The 11,799-nt window shown below is 42.3% G+C and overlaps 1 protein-coding gene across 1 annotated transcript in view; it reads left to right on the forward strand.

Annotated features, from left to right (window-relative positions):
* Positions 1-11,799, forward strand: part of unc5a (unc-5 netrin receptor A) — a 195,001-nt gene that overhangs the window by 178,589 nt on the left and 4,613 nt on the right. The window contains exons 13-14 of the mRNA XM_061686306.1: positions 1,565-1,729; positions 1,829-2,007. Of these exons, the coding sequence (XP_061542290.1) occupies positions 1,565-1,729; positions 1,829-2,007 (344 nt within the window). The remainder of the gene's footprint in view (positions 1-1,564; positions 1,730-1,828; positions 2,008-11,799) is intronic.

Below are 11,799 nucleotides of genomic sequence, written 5' to 3' on the forward strand. Positions count from 1 at the left end.
CAGTTTGACACACACTTCTGAAGTAACATCTTTGCTCAAATTACCTTTAATCATGTGATTCTAAATAATTAATGATAGTCATCTATGTGGAGACACCGTTAGGTTTTCACAATAAATATCAACAGTGGTTCAGCAAGGTACGAAACGGACATATATCAATAAGCAACACTTTATTTCTATTATTTATTTATTTTAGTATTTAAGTACTATCATGTTAATATTCAATCATAATATTATCTTGTTATTATTAAGTATTATCACAATACCAAAATTGAAACGATACTGTGGTAAAAACCTAAAATATCATTAAAAGCAGCATCTTAGATGACAAATTATTGAATTTCCAATTTTTAACCCAAAAATATCTTAACATTAGTCAGTTGGGTAAATCTCTCTTAGCCTATATATATATACGCTTGTTGCACTGTTTTACTAAAGCCTTTATCTTAATTAAATGTATGATGACTCAGTACAGCTGCGTAGTTGGTGGCTGAATGTTCTACTCTCCTCTACAAACAACACTATGGATTCATTGCCTCGACAAATGCAACCAGTGGGGCACAAGTTTGCTTGTCACAAAATTATTCAGGCTTGTTTGACTTCTATTTAAAAGTACTGTATTGGATGTTTTCCCTTTTGGGCTGTGCAGACTTGGTAAGTCAGCCGTGTAAGCAAAATGTTTCCACATCTCTGTGGCTCTTTTCTTTCTTAAAGTGCTGCGGATTGGCGCAAAAGCTTGTGGCCATTTCTTTCTCACTCAGAACACACAACTACAGGGAGTGACGCTTTTTTGGCAGGCGCAGCCCACTACAGGGAGCACTGTGCCTGGCTGCAGGCACATAGACTGCTGCCTGAAGCTGGCTGTTACTATCACTCTTACCGTACCGAAAACAAGTTGTTTCGGGTCATTTTTAGCAGCAAGGGATCGTGGTACTTTTCTAGTACTAGTATACAGAGCAACCCTGTGCATAGATTTTCACATTAACACTTCAATCTTCCTAGGAAATCACAATGTCCCATCACTGGTGAGCTATTTTTAGAATAGGCACACGAACGACTTGTGTGAGATTATCATGACATTTTGCTCCTAACTTTGTTGAATCTTTTCCAAGGGGCCTTAAACTAATTTTCTTTTTCTTTTGGATTTTTGCTATTCATGGTAGGGCTCTTGTGTCATACAGTAGTGGAAAATATGTTACTATTAAGAAAATCATTTAAGTAGTATGCTGAATTATCTTAGGAGTTAGGGCAAAGAGAGTACTACAGTAGTGCATGGACTTTAAGATGGATATCAAGGATTATTGAATAACTGCTCATACCGGTTTCCATAAAAAGTGGCATTAGTCGTGGAAAGAAATGTTACTCGTAAGACAGATGTTATACTTGTGTGTCTTAGCCGTTGTGCTTGTGCACTCAATTGTCTCAGTAATGGAGACAAAGAGCTTACAGTACTCGTACATTGACTTTAACCTGGATATCAAGGATATCGAATACCTGTAAATGCTTCCATAGTTGCGGGTGTTTTGCGTGTTTGAATCACGTGACGCATTTGCGCTTGCTGCAGGAGATCCCGTTCTACCACATCTGGAATGGTTCCCAGCGGTACCTGCACTGCACGTTCACTCTGGAGCGCCTCAGCCTCGGCACCTGCGAGCTCACCTGCCAGCTGTGTGTGTGGCAGGTGGAGGGCGAAGGACAGAGCTTCAGCCTCGACTTTAACATCGCCAAGGTAAAACTGAGGAGCGCCATCGGAAGACGCCTTTTTCCTTTTACAATTGCGCAACTTTTCATGAGAGGTGTTCCTCTTTGTTGTTGTTGTCACAAGCAGGACACCCGAGCCGTGGACTCCGAGTTCCTGTTAATGGACACTAATGCCACTGCCCTCGCAGGGCCCAGCGCCTTTCAGATCCCGTACCTCATCAGGCAAAAGATCTGCAGCAGCTTGGACGCCCCGTGTCCCAACGGAGCCGACTGGAGAATGCTCGCACAAAGACTCAAGCTTGAGAGGTAAAGAGCGAGTGTTACTTGATCACTCATTAGGGCAGTGCGTTGGAACAAGGAGCCAAAAAAATAATACAGTACAACTGCATTGAACTGACTCGATGAGCAGAGTGCTTGCATCATAATACATTCAGTACATACTACATATTTGAAATGACAAACAGGCACTTGTGCCAACAAAGTAGCCAGTTTCTCGATGAAAAGTCAGCTCATTGCGCATGATTAAAATACAGTGGTGCCTTGTGGTATGAGTTTAAGTCATTCTGTGACCACACTATCTAAAAACACCTATCTCAAATCATCTTTCCCTTTGAAATGAATAGAAAAACCATTCATCCATTTTAGCCAGTGTTTTTATTTTTATTTTTTAAATGCACTTAACAGTATTGTAAAAGCACAGTAAAAACACTTGCTCTCCAGATAACCTGCAGACACACAACAAATGCAAGCACAAAATGTGACGACCAAATATATTTTCCTTCCTTGTTCTTCTGTGGGGTCTCTTGGCGTTTGGCAAACCGGATTAATGGTACATTAACGCCACCAACTGATGTTGTGCTTTCAATGCAAGGAAACTAATGTGAATTCACGGTGGCTGGATGATGTGAAGTCTGCTGTTAACATCTAGTGGCGGGGGTCTGAAGTGTACTCGTATCTCAAATTTTTGCTCATATCTCAAGTCAAGGCGGCACAGCGACCGACTGGTTAGCACATGTGCCTCACAGTTCTGAGGACCGGGTTCAAATCTGGCCTTGCCTGTGTGGAGTTTGCATGTTCCCTCCGTGCCTGTGTGGGTTTTCTGCAGGTATTTCGGTTTCCTCCCACATCCCAATAACATGCATGGTAGGTTAATTGAAGACCAGTTCAGGGTGCACCCCGCCTCTCGCCCAGTCGGCTTGGAAAGGGTCAAGCACGACCGCAACCCTAGTGAGGATAAGCGATACGGAAAATAGATGGATGGATGGATGGATGGAGCTCAAGACAAAAAAAAATCGACCAAGCGATGGCTCGTATCTAAAAAAAACTCTTAAATCAAGGCACTCGTATCTCAAGGCACAACTGGAGATATTTTCAATGACTTCATCAGCATTGATCATTCAGCTCCACTTTTAACATTTTGACCACAGTCATAGTGCTTTGTAAAGTTTGGTACACAAATATTTTTAAACTTCTGTAATAATATTTAAAATGTGAGAACACCCGTTCTTTTTGCTCTTGTAGTGTTTGGCATGCTTGAGATGACATGACATGCAACAATCACTAGGCTCCTCCCCCAAAACAGTAGTCTGGTGCAGTACCAAGACTGACCTGCCAGAGGCAGCATGGTGCGACAGGGCAGGAGTAGTAGGAGTAGTGGAAAAAAATAGAAACTATTTATTCCATTACTACAAACTTTTCTCTGTCATTTTTTTTAATCCTGGTGAATGACTTGGGAGTCACGTTATACAAACATACAACACAACTAGTTGCTCCACTATTTTGTGTTCAATTCCACGTCACTATCACAGAGTCTGTGGCTCAGCCGAACTAACACGAACATAAGGATTTGCGATCATAAATATTGAACAGAAATATTAACAATTGTCAGCCACAACTATTTTCTAAGCAGATCAGGTTCGGAAACACATTCTTAACACACACCACACAACAGGATAATCACTCGGGATAATCTTTCAGCGACATCAGCCTTTGCTGACTTTGATCAGGTGACGAAAATGCTCAAATTTGACCTAAATGTCAGTATGCTTGGACCCCACTTAAGCCAGAAGCAACCGTATTTGAGATGGATGTACACTCGTCCCTTTTATTTTGTACACTTCTAAAGTTCATTGTGACCGTTTAAATAAAATTCTTATTCACTGAGTCTTGCTGTCAGTCATTATAGTTAAATGGTCATTTATTTCATCTGTGATGATTTGTCGATGAATCCTTTGCTGTTACCAGGAACATGTACTCTGCACAGGCTGTGCTCGGAATAATTAACATACTCCCTACATAACGATATTTATATCGTGGACTATCTTACATCACTCATCAGTCAAATGAAAAATAGTTTTCAAACACTACTTGGGTGCGCTGTTAATTACGTCATTGCTGTTGCCATTTCATTGTCAGCTGGTGGATTATACGTAATCATGATGAACAAATAAATAAATCATAAAAACATATTGTTGGCAGATGAGTGGGTTTTAAAAACAATAATCCAGGCAGAGCACTTTATGTCCATCAATTTTGTAATGTTATGCTTTATTTAAAGTATATTAAAGATATTTTTGCTACTTAAAGTATATTAAAGATATTTTTGCACCTCAGTTCATGAATTTGTCTCACGCTGAAAATCTAACAAAACTCCAGAAGCGGAAAATATTTTTTTTTGTAATCTGTGCAGTGTATAATAGGATATATTTGATTTTCTGGTGACCATCGTTGCTTGCTACTTTTCAAACTGCATCGTGGGATTCATCGAGGGAACTACCGTATTTTCACGACCATAAGGCGCACATAAAAGTCTTAAATGGACGGGCCGTCATATATCGCGGCGCGCCTTATGTGTGCACCGAGTTCCAAAATCTGTAAATGTTGTGTGACTTTGATGAGCGCTCCGCTTGACTGACTGGGAGCATTTCCTGCCGACACGCTGCTTATATAGAGGAAAGGCGGACGTGACTGACGACAGCACGCGGACGTTAAAGGGGTACGGGCGTGCGTGAAGAAGGACGCTAAAGGCACGCCCCCTGTAGGTATATAGCGCCGGTATGTGCATTGTGCAAAACAACATCGGTGTGGTTAAGGACCCCCGAAAATGGCACCTACGAAGAGACACGCTTACGAAGCACAGTTTAAACAGCGAGTTATCAGTTACGCGGAGGAACATGGTAATCAAGCAGCCGCGAGAGAATTCAAGATCAACGAATCCATGGTTCGCAAGTGGAGGAAGCAGAAAAACGAGCTTCGCCAAGTCAAGAAGACGAAGCTGAGTTTCCGCGGAAACAAGGCGAGGTGGTCTTCCAACTCGGACAATGGATTAATAAGCAAAGAACAGCCGGGAGAAGCGTCTCTACAGTCACCATTCGACTGAGTGCAATAACTCGGAGCTTGCCATCATTCCGGGAGGCTTGACGAAGGAATTCCAACCGCTGGACAGGGCGTTCAAAGTGAAGTTGCGAGCGGCGTGGGAGCGATGGATGACAGATGGCGAACACAGCTTTACCAAGACGAGGAGGCAGCGCCGGGCGAGTTACGCCAGAATTTGTGAATGGATTGTGGATGCTTGGGCCAACGTGTCTGCTTGCACTGTTGTTCGATCTTTCGTAAAAGCCGGTATCATTTCTGAGGAGCCGCATGGCAACGAGACTGACTCCGACAATGACGAGAGGGAACCTGGCGTGTTTGATGGAAAACTTGCCCAGCTGTTCATTTCGGATACAGAAGATGAGGACTTTGATGGATTTGTGGATGAGGATTGATAAAAAAATAAGATGAGTACATTGTTAAATACTTCAATAAAGTACAACCGAACTCAGTTTTGCTCCCGCTGCCTTTTTAAAAATATTGTTTTAGCGTGCATGCATGCTACCGTATGTTTTAAGCTAGCGTATGTTTTACCATGCCTGCGCCCAATAATACGGTGCACCTTATGTATGTGTTAAATGCAAAAATAGACCCGGTAACTGAGACTGCGCCTTTTAATACGGTGCGCCCTATGGTCGTGAAAATACGGTATATAAGGGGATAACTTCCTCCTTACTCACTCCACATTCAAACAGTACTACAAAATGGCGAGCTCACTATATAGGACACCTTAGAATTCTGAGCATAGCGTCATACTCACAAGCCCCCTTTATTCAATAGGTAGGTATGTAGATAACTTTATTTGAGCAATTTAAGCATTGCAGAGTTGTTTTGTTCAGGTAAGCTTCTGAATGTATACAGCTTTGCTCTGTCAGTGCGACATTCTTCTTTAAAATGCTGAGGGCATGAAAAGGTAACAAGCATAGAATCCATCAACAGCAAATCTGGTCTAGTGGCTCCATGCCAAGCTGCGACCGTGTTCGATTGGCATATTTGAAAAGAAGTTGCAGCCATTGATCCCTTTTACACAAATTAAATTTCTACCCGCCTAATGAAACCAAATAGGTAAAGTTAATTTATCCGATCAACTTTATTTGCCCCGATTAATCACCCGGTGAATTGATGTAGTGCAGGTTTAATTAGCAATGCTTTGCTCAGCAGAATCAATACTCAATTAGGCCTGAAGATGAGACGACAACAACCTCTAGGGTTGTTTGATCTGGCCTCAACTACATTTGTTACCGGGAAATAAAACATAGGAGCTTCCTATTTGCTCTTCTGCCCTTCTCAAATTGTACATTGAATTTATAGTATCTTAATACTCCACAACATTATGAGCACTCCCACAATATAACGATATTCAATACAATAAATTGTCTTCACAAAGATAATAATGTCCACTTGTCACAGAGGTAGTCATTGATCAGAATCAGAATCATCTTTGCCAAGTATGACAAAAACACACAAGGATTTTGTCTCTGATAGTTGGAGCTGCTCTCGTACGACAGTAGACAGTCAATTGACAGAGAACACTTTCGAGACATAAAGACATTGGGGGGTGGTGGGGGAAACAGACACTGAGCAATAAAAGGTAATTTGGTAATGCCAGTACAATTTTTTTTATATATATATATAATTCAGCAAATAGATGTCCTCTCGCAATTAGAGAAGTTTGAAATGACTAATATAGCAATAGTCCAGTGCAATGACCATTGTGCAAATGGCGCAGAGACTTCAAGAAATGTATGCAGTTTAAAGTGACTAGCAGTGCGATAATCTGGGACAATGTCGATTGTGCAAATGTTGCAGATGCTACTTAGGCACATGAGTGACCAGTATTGGTCAACAACAGATATGCAAATAGTACAACGTGGCGAGACTACTACATTGAGTGCACGAGTAAGGTATAATTGGCCGACACAAATGTTACAACAAACTCAAGACAAAAAATTGGCAGCATGTTGCAATGGAATTGTAAGTGAACTGTTTAAGAAGTTAATGGCAAGAGGGAAGAAGCTGATGGAAGGTCTGCTTGTTTTAGTTTGCATTGTTCAGTAGCGCCTACCTGAGGTAAGGAGCTGGAAGAGGTGGTGACCAGGATGTGGAGGGTCCAAGAGGATTTTGCATGCTCTTGTCTTAGTTCTGGCAGCCTGCAAGTCCTCAATGGTTGGTAGGGGGGTACCGACAATCTTTTCAGCGGTTTTGATTGTCCGTTGCAGTCCTTTTTTGTAGCAGCATCAAACCAGACTGTGATGGATGAACACAGGACTGATTCGATGACTGTTGTGATAAACTTCCTCAACAGATTCTGTGGCAGGCCGTGGTTCCTCAGAAGCCGCAGGAAGTACATCCTCTGCTGGGCCTTTTTGAGGATGGAGTTGATGTTGATCTCCCACTTCAGGTCCTGAGAGACTGTAATTCCCAAGAACTTGAAGGTCTCGACAGTTGACACAGCGTGAGGGGCAGCTGTGGCGAAGGCTGCCTCCCGAAGTCCACGATCATCTTTACAGTCTTGAGCGTGTTCAGCTCCAGGTTGTGTCGGCCACACCACAGCTCCAGCCGCTCCACTTCCTGTCGATAAAGAGACGTGTCACCGTCTTTGATGAGGCCGATGACTGTGGTGTCGTCTGCAAACTTCAGGATTTTGACAGCCCGGTGGGTTGAGCTTCAGTTGTTCGTGTAGAGAAAGAAGCGCAGCGGAGAGAGGACACAACCTTGGGGTGTCCCAGTGCTCATGCTGCGTGTGGATGAGGTGGTGTCCCCCAGCCTCACCTGCTGTGTCCTGCCCGTCAGGAAGCTGTAAATCCAATGGCAGATGGCAGGCGAGACGCTGAGCTGGAGAAGCTTGGAGGAGAGGTATTCGGGGATGATGGTGTTGAACGCAGAGCTGAAGTCCAGGAAAAGGATCCTCGCGTAGGTCCCCGCGCCATCGAGGTGTTCTAAGATGAAGTGCAGTCCCATGTTGAATGCGTCATCCACAGACCTGTTTGCTCGGTAGGCAAACCGCAGGGGGTCTAGCAGGGGACCTGTGACGCTCCTGAGTTGGTCCAGCACGAGGCGTTCAAAGGATTTTAGGACCACATATGTCAAGGCAACAGGCATGTAGTCATTCAGACCCGAGATTGCAGGTTTCTTGGAGACTGGAATGATGGTGGAGCATTTGAAACAAGATGGTACTTCGCACAGTTCCAGAGATCTGTTGAAGATCTGTCTGAAGACTGGAGCGAGCTGGTCCGTGCAGACTTTGAGGCAGGATGGCGACACAAGGTCTGGGCCTGCTGCTTTGTTAATCTTTTGTTGTTTGAAGATGCGTCTCACATCCTGTTCGTGGATGGTCAACACATACGTCAGAGGTGTCTCAGCTTGGGGGGATGGTCGCTTGTAATTGGTTAGCGATTGGAATGCATGCCAGACTGAGTTTGAGTCGTTAGCGGTAAACTGTTTTTCTAACTTTACTGCATAGTTTCTCTTTGCAATGTTAATTTCTTTAGTCAGCTGGTTTCTAGCGTGATTATACAGGGCCCTATCCCCACTTCGATATGCATCCTCTTTCGCCTGGCGAAATTGCTTACCGTATTTTCCGCACTATAAGGCGCACTTAAAAGCCTTTAAATTTCTAAAAAATCGACAGTGCACCTTTTAACCCTGTGCGCCTTATGTGTGCACTGAGTTCCATAATCTGTAAAAATGGTGTTGTGCGATTTTAGTAAGCGCTTTGCTTGATTGATTGTCGGACCATTTCCCGCCGACATGGGTACGTAATACGTACACTACGTACGCTGGCAGCGATGAACCAATTAGAGAACATTACGTAAAGCTATGTACAGTACGTACGCTTACCTCCGCCACGCCTCCGGTTGGTATACTGTACTACCTGTATGCTGCAAAACAACATTTGTTTGGCTGAGGACCCCCGAAAATGGCATCAGCGAAGAGACTTGCTTACGAGGCAGAATTCAAACTACAGGCTATCAGTTACACGGCGTGGGAGCAATGGATGAGAGACGGCGAACACACCTTTACTAAGACTGGGAGGCAGTGCCGGGCAAATTACGCCACCATATGTGAATGGATTGTGGATGCCTGGTCTAAGGTATCTGCTTTGACTGTTGTCCGAGCTTTCGCGAAAGCCGGCATCATTGCTGAACAGCCACCCGCCAACGAGACTGACTCCGACGATGACGAAATTGCCCAGTTGTTCAATTCAGATACAGAAGATGAGGACTTCGATGGATTTGTGACAAAAGATTGATAAAAAATAATGTGAGTGTATTTTTAAATACGTAGTAGAATAAAGTTCAACCAAACTCACTGTTTTGCTTCCGTTACCTTGTTTTAGCATGCGCCAAATAATACGCCTGGTGCGCCTTATGTATGGCCTAAGTACAGAAATATAGTACATTACAGTAATTGATTGGTTTGTTGTTGTTGAACGTGCAAAATGACTTTGTTGGTACACACACCTCTTCACAGAAGCTGATACAGAATGTGACAGTGTCCCTATATTCATTCAGGCTGCCAGCTGAATTTTCAAAGAGACTCCAGTCTGTGCGGTCTAGACAGCTTTGAAGTTCAATCTTTGCTTCGTTGGTCCACTTTTTCACTGTTTTCACCGTAGGCTTCGCACATTTAAGTTCTTGCCTGTATGTTGGTATTGTGTGAATTAAGCAATGCTCAGACGAGCCCAGAGCTGCGCGAGGTATAGCATGGTAGGCATTATTTAGCGTAGTGTAGCAGTGGTCTAAAATTTTATTTTCCCTGGTAGGACAGTCAATGTGCTGCCTGTATTTAATGCACTGGTGTAGAATATCATACTGAGAGCTGTCTTTTGTACCTCAATTAGTAACATGAGTGAAAAATATTACGTACAGCTCTCAATATGATACAGAACAGTTCCATATCACTGAAAATTACAAGGCCAATAATAAGCATAATTATTACATCTTTGGCAGTGTCAATTAACACTGAGAATTTTTGTTTTTGTAATGGCAGAAATTCTGATTGTGGTGTGTTGGAGATCACTATATTGCATACGGTGACATCATTTTGTAGTTGTTCTACATGTAATAATGTTTCTATAATTTTTTCATTATCTAATGTCCCTTTGGGTGTTGAAATTAGTGAATATAATAAACTTGTTGCTAAAACATTTGAAAAACTAAATAATAGCAAGAAGCTTGCCCTCCAAAATTGTGCAGAACGACACTGCTCTCCTTCAATAGTGCAAACAAACACTGTTAGTGACCTTTGTCAAGGTGGAAAGTATTCGGTGGTGTGCAAACGTCGAGGTGTTTGAATGTTTTTCGTCCATGTGTGCTGTCTTTGAGAGTTAAGGCTGTAGATGCGGCAAGGCAAACAGAAAAAAGGGCATTAAATCTAATCAGTGTGTGCGAGTACATTAGGGATCAGGCAGCAGTTAACATCAAATATAGAGCCCATTGGGGCAGCCACTTTGTTGTCATTGATTGGACCCGATGGGAAAAGGTTGAGCACCTAAAATGGCAAAAGGTCACTTCCTACCGTGTGAACTGTGAGAAGTCCATATCGAGTTTACTTGATGGGATTTAGGACCCATTTCAACATCAAATAAAGACGAATGGGGCTTTTGCTGTAAAGCTGCTTTTGGGCTTCAAATGAAAATTGCTTTTTAGTTTTGTTTTACAGCAGTTGGAGGACCCTAATCCAATCCGGATGTAACAATTTGCTGCACGCTACAACTTAAAAGTTGGTGAAAGCTAGTAGAGACTCAATGGAATAAATGCCAAAAGTAAAGTATTGAAAAACATTTTCATTAACTAATCAGTCCTCCCTCTGAATCTTCATTTGACTTTTGAGTCAATTGTATTCTTCTGTGTGAACAGTTTGAACAGGGCCCTTTTCTCTTCTCCATGCATAAAAGTGTCCAGAAAGGCACGATTGGGTGTGGAAAAACTTCAGAGCCCTGACCTCAAATCCAAACCAATCAAATACCTTTGAAATGAACTACAACAGACCCAAATGTATGGAAATACATTGTGTATTGCCATATTATCGACGTATAGTATATAGACATTTAAGACCAAAATTACTCATACTTTGAACACATGTTGAGTTTAAGTGAATTCTTTGTTGAGTAGGGATCTGGCAGTAAATGACACACAGACATGGAAAAAGACTAAGATGTGTTAAAGGAGACTTTTTTACCCCACAATTTCCTCAATAGAAGGTATCTAGCCGTCTTTCAAAAAGAAATGTTAAAAAAGTGCAACCGGCATAGCATGGATTACATTTTCAGTTGTGAAGGTAGCACCTCATCACCAAGCTTCCTGAATAAACTTGTCAATTAGTTTAGCGGATCCATAAATGCAGTGCATCCAGCGGACACATCGCCAAACATCTCAATTACTGTAGCTCTGCTTACCTTTCGGCTTTGACATTGTAGTGCATCAGACAGAGTATCTTCCATTTCCTCATCAGGGATTATAATGAGTATAATAAATTCAACTAAAAATTAAATCCCAGCAATTGCTTGAAAATGGCCTGTCTTGTCCTGTATGGAGAAACGGTGGGATTGTGAAAATTAGGCAACTTAAGTCACAATTCTGCACAATTTAGAACAGCTCACTTACAGACACATTTTTGGGAATAGGCATCTAACAAAAGTTTACTTGATTGTGTAATTAAACAATTAATGGCACTCCAGAGAGCCAACTACAAGCATTTCGAAAGTAAATTTTCTGTACTGTG

Source organism: Phycodurus eques, chromosome 9 (assembly GCF_024500275.1).
Source record: "Phycodurus eques isolate BA_2022a chromosome 9, UOR_Pequ_1.1, whole genome shotgun sequence".
Lineage (NCBI taxonomy): Eukaryota > Metazoa > Chordata > Actinopteri > Syngnathiformes > Syngnathidae > Phycodurus > Phycodurus eques.